Raw genomic sequence first — 22,866 nt, forward strand, 5'->3', positions numbered from 1 at the left:
CAATGGTCCTACTTCAACTAACAAGTGTCCACGAATCAGAGATTAGGATCTGATTTGCATTGCTTGACCAATCTGGTTTTGGAACCATGACTTAGCAACAGTGGGTTCCACAATTTCGTTGGCTTAATTTGAGATAATTGCCGCACGTACAATTTCTGAGTGCCCACATATCAAGAATCATACGCTGCCTGAGTATCAAAACAACTCTTCATGGTCTCCAGCCCGAAAATGTAGGATGAAAAAAACAGCCCATCTCAGCCACTGGATTCAAAGATTATTAATGTGCATTGAGATTACTTGGATAACATAATCTGAATAGGTCGAATTGCAAACTCACCTGTGCTAATGTTAGGATGTCCAAGAACGTCCTTAGCAGCCCCTATTAAAATCAAGCCATGAGAGGGGTCACAACAAAATTCAACTAATATGATAATTTTCAAATAAAACTACAGGTGATAAGATCCATTTCCCAATATTGAAAAATAAATAAATAAAAACTATGAACATCCACGGGGGGAAAAATGCATAAGAGAATTCATATCTGGATGCTTGATTGCTAGAGAAACAAAACTGATGCTTGATTGCTGGAGAAACAAAAATCTTCTGGGTGGCTTTAAGATGGTAGTATAAGAGGATGAAAAGCCATTAAAGCATTTCATCTTACCCATTGAGAGGATCATCGCAGCCTTCAAAGTCCCTATGCATCTATCTCAATGCCAGACATCAGCGCCTCACCATTTATCTGACCATCACCGTCACCATCAATTTTCTTGTCCTCATCACCATCTTCATTGTCATCTTTATCGACTGCCTTTCTCACATAATCCACCTTGAAATCATAGTCAGCATCCATCATGGATGCTTTGCGAGCTTTCCTCCATTTCTTCTCCGCTCTTCGAACCCGTGGATCAAGTATGCCCTCAGCCATGTAAAGCTTGTCATTTTGTTTGCCAATGGTCTTAGATTTAGTTCCTGTGGCATCCTTATCATCACAGGCCATGGGCTGTTCTTCTTCCTGGTTTGCTTCTTGGGGCTGCACATCATCCTGCATGGAACAAATTAGGTCACAAGGTACGAAAAACAGATATTTGATCCTTTTCAGAAGGATGAGAGAATTCAGGGAGTAAATGTCCAACTCAGTCTCAGTCTGTAACATCATGTTTTCTTATCGTGCATTTGGATGCGCAGCCAAATTGAAATGCGAATTATTGGATTAATAGTAGGTCAAATTAGGAAATATCATTAACTGGTGAATCCTATATGCATTTGCTGCATCCCAATGACAGAAAAAATCGAAGGAAAACAAACCTCCACCATCTGCTCATCCAAATGTAGCGGGGAACCCGGGAGAACCTCAACATGACGGAAATCTTCAACAGATGCAAGGCTGCCTATGAATGAAGACTCTTCCTTGTAAACCTCATCAACATTGAATTCTTTCCCAAGTTCAAACACAATCGCTGACTCCAAATTTTCTCCTTCATTTCTAACTGGAGGCAATGTATAGTACGGAATCTTACCTGACAAAACAACACTTGGAATTTACTTCATGGGTTTTGCAAAGTTTCATCTAATTAATTAATAAAAAAATCAATACCCTCATTCCAATCACGCAGCACTATCCTTGCAGCAGCTTCTACGTCCACAACACCGCCCTTTTTTAGCTTACCCTTAATGGTAGCTACCTTCTGCAGGAATTCATCAACCGAGCTGAAGCTCGGCAGCTTGTACAGTAACATCAGCTTTTCAGCGGGACACAGCTTGAGAATTTCTTTAACTACAATGTTCCAAATGCAAACCAAAAAATATAGTAATGATGCTAATACCAGCTCAGAGGTCATGACAATAAGGAGGATTTCCTATCAAATGGAGCTTCATATTTGATGATTTCTTGCTCATTCAGTTCTCTAACACATGTACCACTGTGTTGTATGCCTATTAATGCCTTACAGCTTGAAGAATTGCTTTAATTTCTTTTATTGGTAAGAGTCAAAATTATTAAAAAGAAAAAGATGGTAATCCAAACGATACATCAGGTGGCCCCACTATGTAAATCAGGCTGGTCAACTCATCAGGCCGATGTAGCTCATGGCCCACTGTAGAGCCAGCATGTGCTTGTTTAGGCTGTTTGTGGCAAGATTTGGAGCCTAATTGATGCGGACACAAGCGCATTCAAGGTGTACCAACGAAGAAAGCGCCAACCACAAGTGCCGTCCTTGTGGATAGGCGACTATTGAGGAGCTGAAGACCTTTCACATATAATTGGACATATAGAAGACCCCACTTAGGGAAGACACATGTGAAGGAAGATTAGAGAAAGAAGACCGAGCGCCCAAACTTTCTCATACTTATGTTATTTGCGCGTTTTTGACTTAGTTAGGGGTCTTTTAGTAATTTTATGTCTTTATTTGCTTATCCTAGGGGTATTTTAGTAATTTTACATCTTTATTTGCTTATTTAAGTGGGCTAAAACCCTAAACTCGAATTTTAACTATTGATTAATGAAAAGCAAACCCTTTGGTTGCCTCCTTCCTCTCTTCTCTCTAATGGTGCTTCTTCTCTTTCCTTGATCTTCTTCTTCTAATTTCTTCTTGTGCCCCACCAACTTCTTCAAGGTAATAATTTCTTTCTTCTATTTTCTAGTTTTGGCTAATCCTTCTTCAATCAAAATCTTGAGAACCGATCGAAACCCTAAACCCCCAAATTCTCAAATCCCTAATCCGAGAAACTTCTTGGTTCTTCGGACTAGTGATCTTCGTTGATCGATTGGGTGTGACCATGCAAGATCGGGAGGTCTCATCCCTCGCCGGATCCAACCTAAGTAGTAATTGAATTCCATAATCCATGGTTGTGGTGATGGCCCGCTCCATTGCATGTTTCCTTTATGATTTTCTCAGTTATTATGATTACTGTTAGAATTTTAGATCATTTATTCCTTTTATTTCCGCTGTTTAATTGCGTCCATGAGCATGCATCATAATTAGGGCTGTCCTGCGTCACTAATAAATGCCAGAGATCACATTTGCCATTTATTTTTTATCATAAATAAATTATAGATTGATTTGAAATCAACCTAATAGTTGGAGGATTTTCATTAAAGATTCATAAGAAATGTCTTTAGGGTCTAAATTGGGGGGTGGGAGGCATTCCACATTTTCTGACTTAGTGAGTTTTGTTAAGTACTTGTAAGAGAAGAAGTTTGATATCAATAAAGTTTCTCTTTCGACTCAAATATTCTTGCGGGTATACTGCCATCCGATTCTTTCTTATTTGGTTATCAAGATCTCGTTGATTTGATAACTCGATTGCACCATAGGCACACCAGACACATCAAATGTGGATGCTTGGCAATCTGTTCCAATACATGTTTACCCATCTAGAGAGTTGACCAGCCCAATTTCAGGCCCAGGTTATCTACATGGCAGTGCCCAACTGATGCATGGCTCTAATGTTACATGCAAATGCCAGGTTGGCATGTGTGGCTAAGATGTTCCACACATATTCTGGGGAGCTTGAGGAGTTTCTTCCCCTTTGTTCTAACTGTGACGATGCCTTGTCATCCTCATTGTAATAGCTTTTACTCCATTTTCTAATAAAAATTTTGGTCACCACTAAAAAAAGGGCAATTGTTCAATGGTATCACTTCATTAATCTTGTGCTCCTCAAACAAACAAACAAAAGTCAACCCATTAGAGGGCCAATGCCACCCTACAAATGACATCACAGTGCCATTTATAGGTCAAGTGTGTCAATTACACAATATCAAGTGATGTAATTTTTCTCACTTTCTTTTAGTGAATAATTTGATCCTTGTTTTAATAATCTTTCAATTCCATGCAAGCTCCATCCCAGTATCCCCAATTCTCCCTTCTTAGCCGTAGCAATAATGCAGAACTTTGAATCCCGATAAGAAATTATTATTATCATTATTACTATTTTGAAAGATGATGTCTTATTGATCCCGATAAGAAACATTACACATTGAGCACAACAAATGTATCTTTCTTTGAAGATTACAACAGATGTATCATTGCCAACAGCTCATAACAGATATATCTTTTTTTGAAGATTACAACAGATATATCATTGCCAACAGCTCACAATTGTCAGAGTAGGGTAACATGTTCCACTTTATTCAGATTCGTTTTATCTTGAAGGATAACAACTTAATTCTAGGAAAAGATTACAATAGATGTATCATTGCCAACAGCTCACAATTGTGATTAGGGTAACATGTTCCACTTCAATCGGAATCGTTTTATCTTCAAGGAAAACAACTTAATTCTAGGAAAAGCTTTACCTTCCCCTGAAAGCAAAAACCTTATTTTGAAATTAATATCTTTTAGTCTTATTTTAACTTTTTGCATCTTCTAATTTTAGCTAATGGCAATTTGGATCACCCTAACCTTGAAATAAAGCAAGGAACTTAATCCTACTTTATCATGTTCTAATCAGTGTCCCCGGTAGCAGAAACATATTTCCACTACTTTCTGTAATTATATAAAAATAAAAATAAAAATCATTTCAATGGCAATAGAAATGCCTTCCATCATGATTATGGCCTTTTTAAATCCAAACACAGCTTCATTGATAACGAATGGCTGAATGATTTCTTTTCTTTGCTTTGCTTTTATGAATAAGAGCACTTGATTAAATGTATGAGAGGAATTGAACGAATGAATTCATGACAAACAAGACGGACACAAAATACCTGGACCAATGGGATCATCTAACTTCTCAATCCTTTTGCAATTGCGGAGAGCAATAGACACGTCACTTTCGCTGGATCTAAGCATTACAACTCCAGGGCAATCCAATAGTTTCACATTCTTATCCAGCTGAATTTCTTGCATAGTTCGTGTCAGTCCCGGAGTGGCACCGACATTGACAACATGAGATCGCTTCAAGCTATTGATCAGACTACTCTTACCAACATTAGGAAGGCCAACAACACCCACAGTAATCGACTTCTTAAGCTGCAAAACATGAGAAGAATCTATAGACTTAGGCTTGCAATAAAGGAAACACCCGATTTGTGTACACACCAGAACCTAAAAATACATTGTAGCCTACAGAAGTCGCCCAAAATTCAAATGCTTAGGTACCAAAAAGACCTTTAAAAATCCTGTATTAAAGAAGTTTGAATTAATATATCATTTGTATAGCATTCTCTCCTTCAGTAATGCCATATGAACATCAGAACCCTGTGACGGAGTCTCAAACAACACTTGAAATACCCAATTGTATCAGGAAGCAACTAGTATGCTGTTAACAAGAAAGCAGAGAAATACCTCATGGCTTCTAGAGTAGTTCTTTAGCAATTTTATAAGAGTTTCAGCTCCAAGGCAATCACTAGTTTGCAAAATGTTGCTTGGTTTTGCAGCCTTTTTGGCAGATTTCCACCCTAAATTTGACCTCTGTTCTTGGGTGCTGCACCTGAATGCAACTGCAGGCAATTCTTCTCTAAGATATTTGAGCCACTTCTCCACAGCCTCTCGAGGAACAAGATCTGATAAAAAGGCAGAACAGAGATTATCAAAGGGGACACTATCCAGGAAGAGTGGGAACACAACATAACTTCCAAAAAATTTGTTTATTTTTCTCCTCTCAACTATAACAGCAACATTTGGTGTTATTTCCATAAAGAAGATGAGTGCCACAAAAGGGCAGTGACTACTTTTCATAAATGAAGGTCTAAAGATCATATAGAACAAGAGACAATCCATTCTTCAAATTCTTGAAGAGGGTGTTGTCCTCAAATGAGGAGAGCTGTGGCACTATAGCCAATACAGGGCTAAAATAAAATATGTGCTTACCACAGCTTTCTAAGTAAAGCCACTCACTTAACTTCAGAACCTTTTCTACCTTTCACAATTAAAGAAAAAAGAAAAAAGGAAAAATGAAAAACAAACACAGCATTACCTATTTTATTGAGAACCAAAACTAGATGCTTGTCAGGACCAGCCTTCAGAACCATCTTTTCCATATCAACACAACGGGTACCGAGGGGATCTCGTGCATCAATAACCTCTAAAATGACATCTGATGCTTCTATGACCTTTACCAACTCCTTGTAAAAAGTCCTTTCAGAATTATCTGTGGACAGAAAGAAGTCTGTTAAAAGAATATAGAAGAGAAGGGAAAGAAACCAAATAAAGAAACAACTGATCTGCTACTATGAACGGTGACACGGCTAATGTGCAAATCAACTTACCGTGGCTTTTGCTAGTTCCTGAGGAACTTCCAACACTGCTTCTTTTTGCAAATTCGTGTTCATTAACAGAAGCAGTATCAGCCAGTTTGGCTATATCATCATCCTCTACCAACCCCAATTTTCTCTTTTGGGCCTGCAGAGACAGCAATTGTTGCTCATTTAGCAATCATAAGTAATAGGATCTTTGTTCTAACTAATAACAACAGTTTTTATGACCAATAATAACAAATGTTAACCATAAGGGCATAAAATGAGGCGAACAATTCATATAATCCAAGAAAGTTAGGATTCCATCCACTAGAAACTTTGAAAACCGATTGTTTCCGACCAGTAGACCATGGGAAATAAACATGCTTCACAGAAAAAACTTGGACCTGAGTAAGTTGGCAAGCATGTCCTTTGGCACCTTAATAAATGGGCATTTCGTATTTCATGATTCATTCACCTAAAAAACTTGGACCATTCACCTTAAAAGATATGGAGATAGTTGTTGTACTTGTATCTAACTTCCGGTGAAGGAAAAGCCATTTCCCTACAGAAGGCAATCTTAAGGCAAAATGCCAAAGAACAGCCTATGCATGGAGCTGACTTGTCAAATTTGGCAAGCCATCTAACTTGATATTTCCGAACCCATCAAATACATGCTGCAGACAATGGATTACAGCAGGACATGCATAATACTCTTACACACAGGTAAAAGAGAAAAAATCAAAAGCCCATCTCATTTCAAAACACTAACAATACTCTAAGATAAAAAGGGGAGAAAATCAGTCATCAACTAAAATGAAAAAGGTAATAACTAGAAGAATAAGAAGAAGAAGCATACCCTCTCTTTCCTGGCAGCCTTTTTCTGCTCCAGTTCCTCTATTGCGCGGGCCCTCCGAGCTTCGAGAGACTTGAGCTCTTGTTCCTTGAAAGGCCAGTTATTGGGAATACCTGGGTCCTTCTCAACTTTCTTCCTCTGCGTCCCAAGCTTCTTTGCCTCCTTTGCCTTCTTCTTATGGTGTTCTTTCACTTTCCTTATAATCTTATACTTCTTCTTCAGAGGGACTCTCTTACTCTTACTCTCTAAATTACAAAAGGAAAATTGAATAAATGAGCAGGATTTGAAATGTGTGTGTGTGTGTTGGCAACATAAAATAAAATAATTTAAAAAGGAGCTTTTTTCAAGGATTGCTTACTTTTACTCTTCTTCACCATTGTTGCTTCTTAGAGAACTACACCTAAGGACAAAAAAGATCCTGGTTAGTTGTCCTTTTTCCCTTTTTTTTTTTTCTTTTGTAATGGAATGAATTGAGTGTTAGCAATAGGTGAAATGGTCAAATCAATGCTCAAATTCAAGATCTTTTGATTGTAATAACACCTGTAATGGTGTTATCAATTCAATTTGCATCTGAAACCACTAAAAAAGAAATAACCAGGGTGCTTCTGGTGCTTCCATGGAATGGAACGTTCCCACCCAAATTTCCAGGACATGCACCACCGAAACAACATTTTTCTCTAATCTGAATCTCAAAGAATTGCTGGATCCACCCAAATCAGGATTTGAGTGAATATCGACAAGTCCCCTTAAAAAACACAAATCACTAAGGTCCTGTTTGGATGCCTGTAAGTTGGGTAAGTGGGAAGTCACTTACAGGTAGTGTTTGGGGGAGAAAATTCACCTGTAAGTAATTACAGGCAAATCTACCAAAAACTGCAGGGCGATGGGGGTGAAAAGTCACTTCCCTGTAAGCCACTTACAGGCTCAACGGTCGGATTTTTAAAAAGAGGGGAAGATGGAGAAACGCACTCTCCCTCTCTGCAATCTCTCTCCGTCTGCAACGACCGACCTCCGTCTCTGCAATCTCTGTGTCTGCAACAACCGCCCTCCCTCTCTGCAATCTCTCTGTTTGCAACGACCACCCTGCCTCTCTGCAATCTCTCTCTCTGTCTGCAACGACCGCCCTCCCTCTCTACTCCTCCCCAAAACGGTAGGGTTTGATCACAATGTTTCCTTTTCTGCTTTCAAAATGGGAGTGGATTAGGTGTTACTCGTACGCATGCTCACCTGTGCACGTGCGCATGTGCGATACTTTCCACACGTGTCATGGGACTCTAATCCGAATGGTTCATGTGATGAAACATCCCATTAAACCCCCAGGGACTAATTTTCACTCTAATCTAAAACTCCGTGGGCCATATAAAAGTGATATGAAAATCAAAGGAGAAAACTGTTTTCTTTTGTCATGGCCCACGAAAGTTTTGGATCAATGTAAAAGTTGAGCCCCGTGGGTTTCATGGGATGCTTCATCACGTGGACCATTCCGATTTTAGACTAACATGGCTTATTATGAGTTCTCAAAAAGTTCTCATAAGAACTCGTGCCAACTGTGCGGCTATGCATTTTGATGGTAGGGGATCGGGTACTGAGTAAACTCTGTGGGATCCACCGTGATTTATGTATTTGATCCACCCCATCCATCCATTTTGATAATAAACTCTGTGGATGGTTTAAAGTAAGACATGTCTAGTGGTATATATACAATGGTACAATGTACACTCATTAGATGGCTGGTTTGTTTGATGGAGGTTACCTTTATTCATGATCCATTCATAGTGCACCAGAAATATGATCTGGATTAGTAGAAGGCGGGTGCACCTACATCGTATGCTACTTACATATTGTGTTGCTGCTGTGGTTTGAGAACAAACTGCCAATTTACCTTTAAAAATTTATATGTTTTTTCAAGCAAAAGATAGTACAGAACGAGTGTGTACTCATTTTAGGATTATCCAAATCTCATGTGAACCCGACCACAGAAACAGTTGTGACTAGTTTAATGAACCCATGGGCTGTTTGCCTATTTCTAATGGTGTGGTCCACCTAAGATGGATTCTTTTTTACATTTATTTATTAATATATTAAGGTGGGCCACATATGGATTCTTTTTATGCATTTATTTATTAATATATTAAGGTGGGCGGCACAAATCTTATCCTAAAATGCTCCCTTGGATTCTTTTAATGCATTTATTTTTAAATTTTTATTTAATTATTTTCATGCATTTGGATTCTAAAAATTGGACGATAATGATAATTCTGATTTTGTTATATATAGATCATTTATGCTTAATGGTATGTATTTCATCCACTTTTATGGCCCAATTGATAATTAGTTTGGCCTAAGAATTAGCTTAAATATTCATCTTGATGGGCTTAGTAAAATTACATATTTGATCCCATGCATTTTTATATAATCATAACATTTTGAAATAATTTCCTAATCTAAGTTCTGCTCGATGTGAATATACAATTTTTTACCTCTAAGTAACTTACAGGTTACCTAAACAGAAAAACTAACTTACCTGTAAGTGACTTACAACTTACATCCAAACATGTTCCTGTGAGTAACTTTCACCTGGTAAGTCACTTACAACTTAAAAGAACTTACAGGCATCCAAACAGTACTTAGCAAAACAAAAACTTAAAATTAAAATTATTTTTTTTTAAAAAAAAAAAAAAAAGGAAATAGATAGCACACATTTATAACATAAGAAAGCAAACCCCAATACTTGATTCAATTCCACTTATAGCTTTCTTTTGGTCGGACATTTCTTACTAGGGGTGCAACTTGGGCATGTTGGGTCGCATGGGCTTGAAGCTCAATGCAAACCCAACCAAACGTCAAGAAAACCCAGTATACAACCCATCCTAACCCAAATTCCAACCTGTGGTGCCCAACCCAAACTCATCTGAATTCCTCTAAACTCCATCAAAAACTCAACCTAACCCAACCCGAATAAATTTGATTATTCTCAACCCAATTTCAAATCAGGTCGGAGTTTTCCAACCCTAGCCCGACCTGAACTCGGGCTTGGTCAGTCAGATTTGGGTTGACCCCAACCTAAATTGCAGCCCCATTTGTTCAATTTACATAGTTAGGATTATGAATACAAATACAGCCTCGTCTGCAACTATGAAAACAGAATCCTAGAAATTTAAAGCCCCTGAATCATGAATTGATACCTACACCGACCTTGATAGATACTGACACCCTTCGTTTATATTTTTAGTGATAAAACGGAAGAATTATGTACTACTGGATCATCAAAAGGTAGAAAGAAAGGTTGTTGATGTCAATCATGTTGCACGTTAGCAGTTGCTCGCTTTATTTTATCTATGAATCGCATTGAACAGTTGAAGAGGAGAGAAGATGGCGAATCTCTCGCAAAGATAATCAACTGCAGGAATACATGAGATTGTTTGAGAGAATTTACTTAAGGAAATGATGGATTTTTGTACCTTGTTAGATGCGGTAGAGATCGATACTTGAAGCAGCAGATGTGCAAGAGAGTGAGAGAGGAAAAGCCTTGGATTTTGAAACTCAGCTGAGAGAGAGAGAGAGAGAGAGAGAGAGAGAGGCGTAGAGGGGGTGTGTGTGTGTGTGTGTGTGTGAGAGAGAGAGAGAGAGAGAGAGAGAGGGTGCGACGGGGGGTTTAGGGGTTTTTGAGGGAGCAGATTAGCTGTTTTCCGGGTAACACCTTAGTGGGTGTTACCCTAACTTTGTGGGGTCCATCGTAATGTATTTTTTGTATATCCACACCGTCCATCTGTTTTTTAAATATCATTTTATTAGTCAATCCCATATATTAAGAATATCCAAATCTCAGATGTATCGTACCACTAGAAACAGTGATGAATGACCATTGACAACTTTTTGTTGGCCAGAATTGTTTTGGATCAATCTGATTTTTTTATTTATCCTTCATCCATATCTTCTTGAGATTATCATGTCAAATAAATATTACTAAAACCTTGTACGGGTTCTTTGGAATTTTTAATGGTGAGGCATTCAAACACCATTGCTTCCTGTGATTTGGTCCACCTTACATTTGGATCTGTGAAATTTGAATAAACTCCTGAAATGGGCTGGAGAAACAGATGGACGACATCGATATACAGGTGGCCCCACATTAAGGGCGGGTAACAGCTAATCCGCCGGAAGCGGATTGTGTACTGAGTAACTCAGTACGGTAAGCGTACTGAGTAAACTCCATGAGTCCAGTGTCATTTATACATTATATCCACTCCGTCCATCTCTTTTAAGACATAATTTTAGGATTTTATCCAAAAAAATGAATTATATAAAACCTCAAATGGACCACACCACCGGAAACAGTGTGAATTGAACATCTGAATTGAACATCTACCCTTGAAAATTTCCTGGGGACAACAGAAGTTTTAGGTCAAGCCAATATTTGTGTTTTCCCTTCATCCATGTCTTTCTTATCTTATGAACAGGTTGGATGACAAATAAACATTACTGGGGCCTTAGAAAGTTTTCAACGGTTGAAATCAGTACTTCCACTTTTTCCAGTGGTATGGTCCACTTGAGCTTTGTATATGTATCAATTTTGAGTTAAACCCATAAAATGATCTGAAAAAACAGATGGACGGCGTGGATAAACCACACGCATTTGCGGTGGGCCCAACCGAGTTTACTCAGTGCGATAAGAGCGTACTGAGTAACTCAGTAAGCAATCCGATTCCTAATGAAAAATTTGTGACTGTACGGCCCATTTATGGCCCATTTAGGAAACTAAGCCCACCTCATTTTCCTTTGCGAGAATACGACCCAGCTGTACGGAAGGCTTGCCAAAGGTCGAAAATGCCCCTGCTTGTTCCTTAAAGCGGATATGTGGTGCTCGAAGACGAGCGCTGACACTCCTCGAACTTGAGTTGTACGAACGGTTCAAAAGATGTCAAAGTTACATGGGCCCCACAGTTACGTATTTATTATATCCACCACGTTCATCCATATTTCGAGATGACTTGGGAGCATTATTTAAAAAAAAAAATCCTATCCAAAGATCAACTGGACCACACCACAAAGAGCAACGGGAAAATTGATTTTCACCGTTAAAAATTTTGTAGGGCCCACCATAACATTTATTTTCCATCCAATATATTCGTAATGTCACAGAGACCTGGATGAAGAGGAAAAACAAATTTTGTAATGATCCAAAACTGAGACCCTTAAAAGGGTTTCAATGGTAGACGTTCAATCTTCCACTGCCTTTTACAGTGTGGTCCACTTGATAGCTAAATCTATCTTATTTTTCTTCCCAAGCGTTAGTACGAGTTTGCCAAATTGATGGACGGTTTGGATATAACACATACCTCGTAAAAGGACCCACAAAGGCGGTGGAGATTACAACAGGGAAAAAAAAGAGCTGGTATCTATTGCTACAGATTATAACCATAGAGATAACCGCAGCCAATGCTTTTTCAATATGCCCTCTACTATACATCGAAGGTCTTTCGATATGTACTTCGATATATCGAATGTCTTTCGATTAATCGAAAAAGGTCTAAAACTGTCCAACAACTTTCCATAAAAAATCCTGCAATTTTCGATTAATCGAAGTGTATTCGATATGTATTGAAGATATAGCTACAAATTATAGCTGTAGCCATAACTGTAGTCCGTAAAAGTCTATGCAAATTTTTTTATTTTTTTATTTTTTTATTTTTTATTTTTTACGTGGAGAACTTTATCCTACCTACAATTTTCTCTAATACATATTTATATAAATATGTATATATAGGCATATAAAAAAAATTCTCTCTTTTTTTCATTTATTTCTCTATTCATTTAACAAGAATATCTTCTAAACCGAAATTAGTTACTTGATGTGCCCTATATGATTTTGGGGTAGGAGAAGATACTTTAGCCAACTAACCTAGTTATTTTCCAAGATTCCATTAGGTCGATGGTCAAAAATCCATTTCATTCACTTTGCGGACAATTTCAATCAGTTCGTGGTCATTTCCATGCATTTCACCGTCAATTCCCTCCACTTCACGGATAATTCCATGCATTTCACGGTTATCCCAAACTATTTCGTGTTGATTCACGGTCATTTCGAGGCATTTCACGGTCAATTCCCTTCACTTCACGATCATTTGCATGCATTTCACGGTTAATTCGCATCAATTCATAATCATTCCCATGCACTTCACGGTCATCCCAAACTATTCTGTGTTGATTCACGGTCGTTTCGAGGCATTTCGCGGTCAATTCCCTTGCATGCAACTGACCGTGAAGTGAAGGGAATTGACCGCGAAATGCCTCAAAACGACCGTGAATCAACACGGAATTGTTTGGGACGACCGTGAAATGCATGGGAATGATCATGGTTTGAAGCGATTTCACCGCGAAATGCATACAACTGACCGTGAAGTAAAGGGAATTGACCGCGAAATGCCTTGAAATGACCGTGAATCAACACGGAATTGTTTGGGACGACCGTGAAATGCATGGGAATGATCATGGTTTGAAGCGAATTGACCGTAAAATGCATGCAAATGACCGTGAAGTGAAGCGAATTGACCGCGAAATGCCTCGAAACGGCCGTGAATTAACATGGAATTGTTTGGGATGACTGCGAAATACATGGGAATGATCATGGTTTGAAGCGATTTGACCGCGAAATGCATGTAAATGACCGTGGAGTGAAGGGAATTGACCGCGAAATGCCTCGAAACGACCGTGAATCAACACGAATTTGTTTGGGATGACCGCAAAATGCATGGGGAAGATCATGGTTTGAAGCGATTTGACCGCAAAATGCATGCAAATGACCATAGAGTGAAGGGAATTGACCGCGAAATGCCTCGAAACGACCGTGAATCAACACGGAATTGTTTGGGATGACCGCGAAATGCATGGGAATGATCATGGTTTGAAGCGATTTGACCGCAAAATGCATGCAAATGACGGTGGAGTGAAGGGAATTGACCGCGAAATGCCTCGAAACGACCGTGAATCAACACGGAATTGTTTGGGATGACCGCGAAATGCATGGGAATGATCATGGTTTGAAGCGATTTGACCGCGAAATGCATGCAAATGACCGTAGAGTGAAGGGAATTGATCGTGAAATGTCTCGAAACGACCGTGAATTAACACGGAATTGTTTGGGATGACCATGAAATGCATGGGAATGATCATCGTTTGAAGCGAATTAACCGCGAAATGCATGCAAATGACTGTGAAGTGAAGGAAATTGACCGCAAAATGCCTCGAAACGACCGTGAATCAACACGGAATTGTTTGGAATGATCGCGAAATGCATGGGAATGATCATGGTTTGAAGCGATTTGACTGCGAAATGCATGCAAATGACTGTGAAGTGAAGGGAATTGACCGCGAAATGCCTCGAAACGACCGTTAATCAACATGGAATTGTTTGAGATGACTGCGAAATGCATGGGAATGATCATGGTTTGAAGCGATTTAACCGCAAAATGCATGCAAATGACGGTGGAGTGAAGGGAATTGACCGCGAAATGCCTCGAAACGACCACGAATCAACACGGAATTGTTTGGGATGACCGCGAAATGCATGGGAATGATCATGGTTTGAAGCGATTTACGAAATGCATCGATACGTGAGTGAAGGATGCCGAAATGCCTCGAACTGCAATCAACAGGAATTTGGATGACCGAAATCATGGGAATGCATGTTACATGACGAATCATGATGAGAGTGAAGGGAATTGATCGCGAAATGCCTCGAAACGACCGTGAATCAACACGAAATTGTTTGGGATGACCGCGAAATGCATGGGAATGATCATGGTTTAAAGCGATTTGACCGCAAAATGCATGCAAATGACCGTGGAGTGAAGGGAATTGACCGCAAAATGCCTCGAAACGACCGTGAATCAGCACGGAATTGTTTGGGATAACCGCGATATGCATGCAAATGACCGTGGAGTGAAGGGAATTGACCGCGAAATGCCTTAAAACGACCGTGAATCAACACGAAATTGTTTAGGATGACCATGAAATGCATGAGAATGATCATGGTTTGAAGCGAATTAACCGCGAAATACATGCAAATGACCGTGAAGTGAAGGGAATTGACTGTGAAATGCCTCGAAACGACCATGAATCAACATGGAATTGTTTGGAATGATCGCGAAATGCATGGGAATGATCATGGTTTGAAGCGATTTGACTGCGAAATGCATGCAAATGACTGTGAAGTGAAGGAAATTGACCGCGAAATGCCTCGAAACGACCGTGAATCAACACGGAATTGTTTTGGATGACTGCGAAATGCATGGGAATGATCATGGTTTGAAGCGATTTGACCGTAAAATGCATGTAAATGACCGTGGAGTGAAGGGAATTGGCAGAAATGCCTCAGCAGTGAATCAACACGGAATTATTTGGGATATGAAAATGCATGGGAATGATCATGGTTTGAAGCGATTTGTGCAAATGCATGCAAATGACCGGTCGCTTCACGGTCAATTCCCATGCACTTCACGGCCATTTGCATGCATTTCGTCAAATCGCTTCAAACCATGATCATTCCCATGCATTTCGCAGTTCATCCCAAACAATTCGTGTTGATTCAGGCGTTTGAGGCATTTCAGCAATTCCCTTCGCTCCATCATTTCGCATGCATTTTCTGCAAATCGCTTCAAACCATGATCATTCCCATGCATTTCGATATCCCAAACAATTCCGTGTTGATTCACTGCCTTTGAGGCATTTCGTGGTCAATTCCCTTCACTTCACTGGCCATTCGCATGCATTTCGTTCAATTCGCTCAAACCATGATCATTCCCATGCATTTCACGATCATTCCAAACAATTCCGTGTTGATTCACGGTCGTTTCGAGGCATTTCGCGGTCAATTCCCTTCCCTTCACTATCATTTTGCGCTCAAATCGCTTCAAACCATGATCATTCCCATGCATTTCATGGTCATCCCAAACAATTTCGTGTTGATTCAAGGTCGTTTTGAGGCATTTCTGGCCAATTCCTTCACTTCACTGGTCATTTGCATGCATTTCGCGGTCAAATCGCTTCAAACCATGATCATTCCCATGCATTTCACGGTCATCCCAAACAATTTTGTGTTAATTCACGGTCATTTCGAGGCATTTCGCGGTCAATTCCCTTCACTTCACGGTCAGTTGCATGCATTTCATGGTCAATTCGCTTCAAATCATGATCATTCCCATGCATTTCACGGTCGTCCCAAACAATACCGTGTTGATTCACGGTCGTTTCGAGGCATTTCGCGGTCAATTCCCTTCCCTTCCCTTCACGGTCAGTTGCATGCATTTCGCGGTCAATTCACTTCAAACCATGATCATTCTCATGCATTTCATGGTCATCCCAAACAATTCCGTGTTGATTCACGGTCATTTCGAGGCATTTCGCGGTCAATTCCCTTCACTCACTTCATTGCATGCATTTCGCGGTCAAATCGCTTCAAATCATGATCATTCTCATGCATTTCGCGGTCATCCCAAACAATTCCGTGTTGATTCATGGTCGTTTCGAGGCATTTCGCGGTCAATTCCCTTCAATCCACGGTCATTTGCATGCATTTCGCGGTCAAATCGCTTCAAACCATGATCATTCCCATGCATTTCGCGGTCATCCCAAACAATTCCGCGTTGATTCACGGTCATTTCGAGACATTTCGCGGTCAATTCCATTCACTCTACGGTCATTTACATGCATTTCGCGGTTAAATCGCTTCAAACCATGATCATTCCCATACATTTCGCGGTCATCGCAAATAATTTCGTGTTGATTCACGGTCGTTTCGAGGCATTTCGGGTCAATTCGCTTCACTTCACGGTCATTTGCATGCATATTACGGTCAATTCGCTTCAAACCATGATCATTCCCATGCATTTCACGGTTGTCCCAAACAATTCCGTGTTGATTCACGGTCATTTTAAGGCATTTCGCGGTCAATTCCCTTCACTTCACGGTCAGTTGCATGCATTTCGTGCTCAATTCGCTTCAAACCATGATCATTCTCATGCATCTCACGGTCGTCCCAAACAATTCCGTGTTAATTCACGGTTGTTTCGAGGCATTTCGTGGTCAATTCCCTTCCCTTCACGGTCAGTTGCATGCATTTCGCGGTCAATTCGCTTCAAACCATGATCATTCCCATGCATTTTATGGTCATCCCAAACAATTCCATGTTGATTCACGGTCGTTTTGAGGCATTTCGCGGTCAATTCCCTTCACTCCACGGTCATTTGCATGCATTTCACGGTCAAATCGCTTCAAACCATGATCATTCCCATGCATTTCGTGGTCATCCCAAACAATTCCGTGTTGATTCACGGTCGTTTCGAGGCATTTCGCGGTCAATTCCCTTCACTCCACGGTCATTTGCATGCATTTCGCGGTCAAATCGCTTCAAACCATGATCATTCCCATGAATTTCATGGTCATCCCAAACAATTCCGTATTGATTCACGGTCGTTTCGAGGCATTTCGCGGTCAATTCGCTTCAAACCATGATCATTCCCATGCATTTCGCAGTCATCCCAAACAATTCCGTGTTGATTCACGGTCGTTTCGAGGCATTTTGCGATCAATTCCCTTCACTCCCACGGTCATTTACATGCATTTCGCGATCAAATCGCTTCAAACCATGATCATTCCCATGCATTTTGCGGTCATCTCAAACAATTCCGTGTTGATTCACGGTCGTTTCGAGGCATTTCGCGGTCAATTCGCTTCACTTCACGGTCATTTGCATGCATTTTACGGTCAATTCGCTTCAAACTATGATAATTCCCATGCATTTCACGGTCGTCCAACAATTGTTGATTCAGGTCGCATTTGAGCATTCGCGCATTCACTTCACTTCACGGCTTCGCATGCATTCCGCGCTTAAATCGCTTCAAACCATGATCATTCTCATGCATTTCACGGTCGTCCCAAACAATTCCGTGTTGATTCACGGTCGTTTCGAGGCATTTTGCATGCAACTGACTGTGAAGTGAAGGGAATTGACCGCAAAATGCCTCGAAACGACCGTGAATCAACACGGAATTGTTTGGGACGACCGTGAAGTGCATGAGAATGATCATGAATTGATGCGAATTAACCGTGCAATGCATGCAAATGACCGTGAAGTGAAGGGAATTGACCGTGAAATGCCTCGAAATGACCGTGAATCAACACGAAATAGTTTGGGATGACCGTGAAATGCATGGAATTGTCCGTGAAGTGGAGGGAATTGACGGTGAAATGCATGGAAATGACCATGAACTGATTGAAATTGACCGCAAAGTGAATGAAATGGATTTTCGACCATCGACCTGATGGAATCTTGGAAAATAACTAGGTTAGTTGGCTAAAGTATCTTCTCCTACCCCAAAATCATATAGGGTACATCAAGTAACTAATTTCGGTTTAGAAGATATTCTTATTAAATGAATAGAGAAATAAATGAAAAAAAGAGAGAAATTTTTTTATATGCTTATATATACTTATTTATATAAATATGTATTAGAGAAAATTGTAGGTAGAATAAAGTTCTCCATGTAAAAAATAAAAAATAAAAAATAAAAAAATTTGCATAGACTTTTACAGACTATAGTTATGGCTACAGCTATAATCTGTAGCTATATCTTTGATACATATCGAATACACTTCGATTAATCGAAAATTGCAAGATTTTTTTATGCAAAGTTGCTGGACAGTTTTAGACCTTTTTCGATTAATCGAAAGACATTCGATATATCGAAGTACATATCGAAAGACCTTTGATGTATAGTAGAGGACATGTTGAAAAAGCATTGGCTGCGGTTATCTCTACGGTTATAATCTGTAGCCATAGATACCGGCTCTTTTTTTTCCCTGTTGTAATCCCCATTGCCTTTGTGGGTCCTTTTATGAGGTATGTGTTATATCCAAACCGTTCATCTATTTGGCGAACTCGTACTAACGCTTGGGAAGAAAAATAAGATAGATTTAGCTATCAAGTGGACCACACTGTAAAAGGCAGTGGAAGATTGAACGTCTACCATTGAAACCCTTTTAGGGGTCCTAGAAGTTTTGGATCATTACAAAATTTGTTTTTCCTCTTCATCCAGGTCTTTGTGACATTATGAATGTATTGGATGGAAAATAAATGTTATGGTGGGCCCTACAAAATTTTTAACGGTGAAAATCAATTTCCCCGTTGCTCTTTGTGGTGTGGTCCAGTTGATCTTTGGATGGGATTTTTTTTTTTTTTATAATGCTCCCAAATGATGTCGAAATATGGATGAACGTCGTGGATATAATAAATACATAACCGTAGGGCCCATGTAACTTTGATATCTTTTGAACCGTTCGTACAACTCGGAGTTCGAGGAGTGTCCGCGCTCGTCTTCGATCACCACATATCCGCTTGAAGGAACAAGCAGGGGCATTTTCGACCTTTGGCAAACCTTCCGTACAGCTGGGGCGTATTCTCGCAAAAGGAACATGAGGTGGGCTTAGTTTCCTAAATGGGCCATAAATGGGTCGTACAGTCGCAAATTTATCGATTCCTAATCCGCCCCCTTTGTAGGAGGAGAGCGGATTCGATCAGGTCTGGAGAACACCGAATTCGGTCAGGCCGTGACAGTGGGGCCACCTTAATGTATGTGTTGTATAATCCACGCCGTTCATCCGTTTTACTATCTCATTTTTATATATGGTCTGAAAAATAAAGCAAATCTAAATGACAGGTAGATCACACTATAGGAAAAGATAGTGATTGGCCGTATGGAAAATCAACTTTACGGTGGCCCAAAGAAGTTTTTAACGGTGGGTGTTCAATAACCATAGTTTCTTGTTGTGTGGTCCAGCCGAGCTTTGGAAATACTTCATGCTTGAGCTCATGCCCCAAAATGAGAGGATAGAACATATGGATGGCGCCGATATACAACACAACATGTGCATCAAGGTGTTCTAGACACTAACATTGACCAGACTTTGAATTGCCTCTTCTGATTAATGTCAAAATTATAATTTGCATTTGAGTTTCTTTTTTTATTGATTGTCTGGTTCATTTTTTTTAAAGATTTAAAAATATATATATATTATTATTATTAGAAGTTAGGGTTTCGAAAATAATGGGCTTGTCATGAATAGAGTACAGGCATTGATTGATGATCTTAACCGTTCTTGCTAGCCCAATGAATTTGGAGCACTGGCCATTTTAGTACCAATGGTTCAGTCAGTCCAAATTTCTTATGGTAAGGATCTTCTGATAAATCCAAATTTTGGGTCGAGTCAGATTGATTCAGATAAGCCCACCTGATTTTGTCCTCAGATTCAAACTTTCATGAATCCAGACCGTCTAAATATCAGATCCAATTTCCAATGGGGCACAATAAAAAAAATTACACAAAAAATAAATGATATTAACCATCTGATTTTGTCCTCAGGATTCAGGCCGCTTGATATTTTATTTTAAACCATTTATTTGATAACTAACTATTGGATGGACAGCATTCGTGGATCAATGTGATTTTATATATATGATACATTCAGTGGTCCAATATTTGGACGGTCTGGATATCCGTACATAAGTCTCACGTGTGAAGAAAATGAGACAACTCCATTTCTAGAATGGTGGGAAACTATCACAGGAGTCAAAACCCATGCTAAGGGCAATTCGGTCTTTTTATTGAAATAGAAATGATATAGTACGCTCAGTATATGGAAACCTTTCCATGCACCTAGTTGTATTTGGATCCATTGATATCCATATCAAAAATCTAGACCGTCCATTGTATTTCAATCTACCCTTCCTAAAATATATATATTTGAAATATAGTAATCTGCAGCCGTAAATATTTGCAAATGATATAGTACATTAATTTTTTCATGCAACTAATTATAATATTTAATCATCATATCAGTATTATTTTTTCAATCCATCATATGAAAGATCTACTGGATATAATGGATGGTCCAGATAGATTGATGTAGATTCTAAGAGGTCCAAAATGAAAGTATGTGCATAGAAATACTTGTATACATTAGCGCACTGGATCGTTTCTCGTCATGAAAGGCTTTCTATGGATAATTCAAAAGCTGGGAGCAGCACAAAATCCATCTATGAAAAAAAAGCTACTTTGGCTCTGGAGATAGCCAAATCCATGGCTTCAATTACCACCTCTTCTACCCATTCCTGGTAAGAAAAATCAATTCCATTTCATGTATTTTCTTTTTCTGAAGAATATCAACAAAGATTTCTCATGGTTTTCTTTTGCATAACTGAATTGGAGACAATAAATAAATAAAGATAAGAGCACAGACTAGAAAAGGGGGAAATGGGTTTTTCATTCTAATTATTCTGAACAATGTCAAATCTTTACAAGTGTAAATAAGCTTGAAGGATGATTTTTTTTTTTTTCCGTAATAAGGGAAAAAAAAAAACCATGGTTTGGTAGGTGGGAATGTTTAAAATCATGAAATTCTGAAGTGGGTTTTCTTCACAAGGTACCAGATTTTTGGTATTTTGATTGGTTGGAGTGGTTTAAATTTGGAAGTTTTTAATTGGGTCTGTTTCTCATTTAGTGTTTTGCTTGGATATGAAGTGTTTGATATTGTGTTCTGGAGTTAGACCTGGGAATTATCATATCGGTTTTGGAGGTATCGAGTCGCTCACATGGCTCCATGCATGCCAATGTGGCATATCTGTGCTTTGTATCTAATTTTCTGAAAATTTAGAGGTGTAAATAAGCTTGGAATCTGGTGCTTTCATCTACATCAAGCAAAAGAAGGAGGAAAAAAAAAAAGCATGGTTTGGTAGGTGGAAGTGTGTAAAATCATGAAATTCTGAAGTGGGGTTTCTTCATGAGGTACTGGATTGTGGGTTTTTTTATTGGTTGGAATAATTTAAATTTGGAAAATTTGCATCGGGTTCTTGTCTGATTTAGGGTATTCAGTTGCCTAATGCATCCATGCGTGCCAATGTAGCATACGTGTGCTTATATCTAATTTTCTGAAAATTTCAAATCTTTAGAGGTGCAAATAAGCTTGGAATCTGGTATTTTCATCTATATCAAGCAAAAGAAAAAAGAAAAGACAAGAAAAGAAGAACATGGTTTGGTAGGTGGAAGTGTGGTAAAATCATGAAATTCTGAAGTGGGGTTTCTTCACAAGGTACCACATTTTGGGTTTTTTGATTGGTTGGAATAATTTAAATTTGGAAATTTTGAATTGGGTCCGTGTCTGATTCAGGGTTTTGCTTGGGTGTGAAGTGTTTGATCTCGTTTCCCACAGATATACCTGGAATTCATTGCATCAGTTTTGGAGCTATTCTAATTCCGCATGCTTTTACCCAGCCCTGCTCGTGCCTCCACATGCACCAATGTGGCATGTGTGGAACATCTGGGCCATTTATAACCCTGGCCCAAAAAGTCAGGCCAGCCCACTCATCAGTTGTTGCACAGTATATGGAACAAAATGAAGGTTAAAATACTTCGTCTAGCCTTCCATTTCATTTAGTACACTAGTCCACCTGATGAGCGGATCAGTCTGACTTTGAGTGAGGGCATCTAGAAGGTGGGGCCCACCTTATGGATGGGTTAGGTGTTTCACATTTGTACCTTGTCGGCACGGCGTGGCTATATAGGCATGTGGGATTCTCAGACCTCTGGGTTTTATATCTAATTTTTTCTTTCATAAGAACATAGACTCATGGTTTTAAAATTGGCGTGAAGCACTTACAGTGGCCACTACCTTTAACAGGCAATTCAAAATAAACTTGAAAGAATCCCTGAAAGGTCACTACTATCTTGGCTGCTGTAACATCTTCTGTTCTGTGAACTCTGTTTTATGAACCATT

At 39.4% G+C, this 22,866-nt stretch overlaps 2 protein-coding genes across 6 annotated transcripts in view; one reads left to right on the forward strand and one right to left on the reverse strand.

Annotated features, from left to right (window-relative positions):
* LOC131239627 (large ribosomal subunit protein uL6c) overlaps positions 1-22,866 on the forward strand; it is a 65,851-nt gene that overhangs the window by 36,985 nt on the left and 6,000 nt on the right. Inside the window, exon 1 of one of the 2 annotated variants that reach the window (XM_058237430.1) lies at positions 21,055-21,207. The exons of the other annotated variant lie outside the window; for it this stretch is intronic. Coding sequence (XP_058093413.1) covers positions 21,092-21,207 — 116 coding nt within the window. The 5' untranslated portion in view covers positions 21,055-21,091. Of the gene's footprint in view, positions 1-21,054; positions 21,208-22,866 lie in introns of those variants that run through there. 2 annotated transcript variants of the gene reach the window in all.
* On the reverse strand, positions 237-10,631 carry LOC131239607 (guanine nucleotide-binding protein-like NSN1). 4 transcript variants are annotated; one of them, XM_058237392.1, is made up of 11 exons: positions 10,499-10,631; positions 7,396-7,437; positions 7,041-7,282; positions 6,215-6,347; positions 5,923-6,096; positions 5,292-5,509; positions 4,712-4,976; positions 1,598-1,777; positions 1,309-1,520; positions 665-1,045; positions 237-379 (listed from the first exon to the last, which is right to left on the reverse strand). In XM_058237392.1, the coding sequence occupies exons 2-10, from the start codon at positions 7,412-7,414 to the stop codon at positions 698-700; spliced, it is 1,791 nt and encodes a 596-aa protein (XP_058093375.1). In that variant the 5' UTR covers positions 7,415-7,437; positions 10,499-10,631; the 3' UTR covers positions 237-379; positions 665-697. The 4 variants fall into 4 exon arrangements, with proteins under 4 accessions (XP_058093375.1, XP_058093391.1, XP_058093400.1 ...); XM_058237408.1 differs by lacking the exons at positions 237-379; positions 10,499-10,631 and adding an exon at positions 7,958-8,173 and having other exon boundaries at positions 408-1,045; XM_058237417.1 differs by lacking the exons at positions 237-379; positions 10,499-10,631 and adding an exon at positions 8,007-8,172 and having other exon boundaries at positions 408-1,045; positions 7,396-7,431.

The sequence above is a fragment of the Magnolia sinica genome, chromosome 1, assembly GCF_029962835.1.
Source record: "Magnolia sinica isolate HGM2019 chromosome 1, MsV1, whole genome shotgun sequence".
NCBI lineage: Eukaryota > Viridiplantae > Streptophyta > Magnoliopsida > Magnoliales > Magnoliaceae > Magnolia > Magnolia sinica.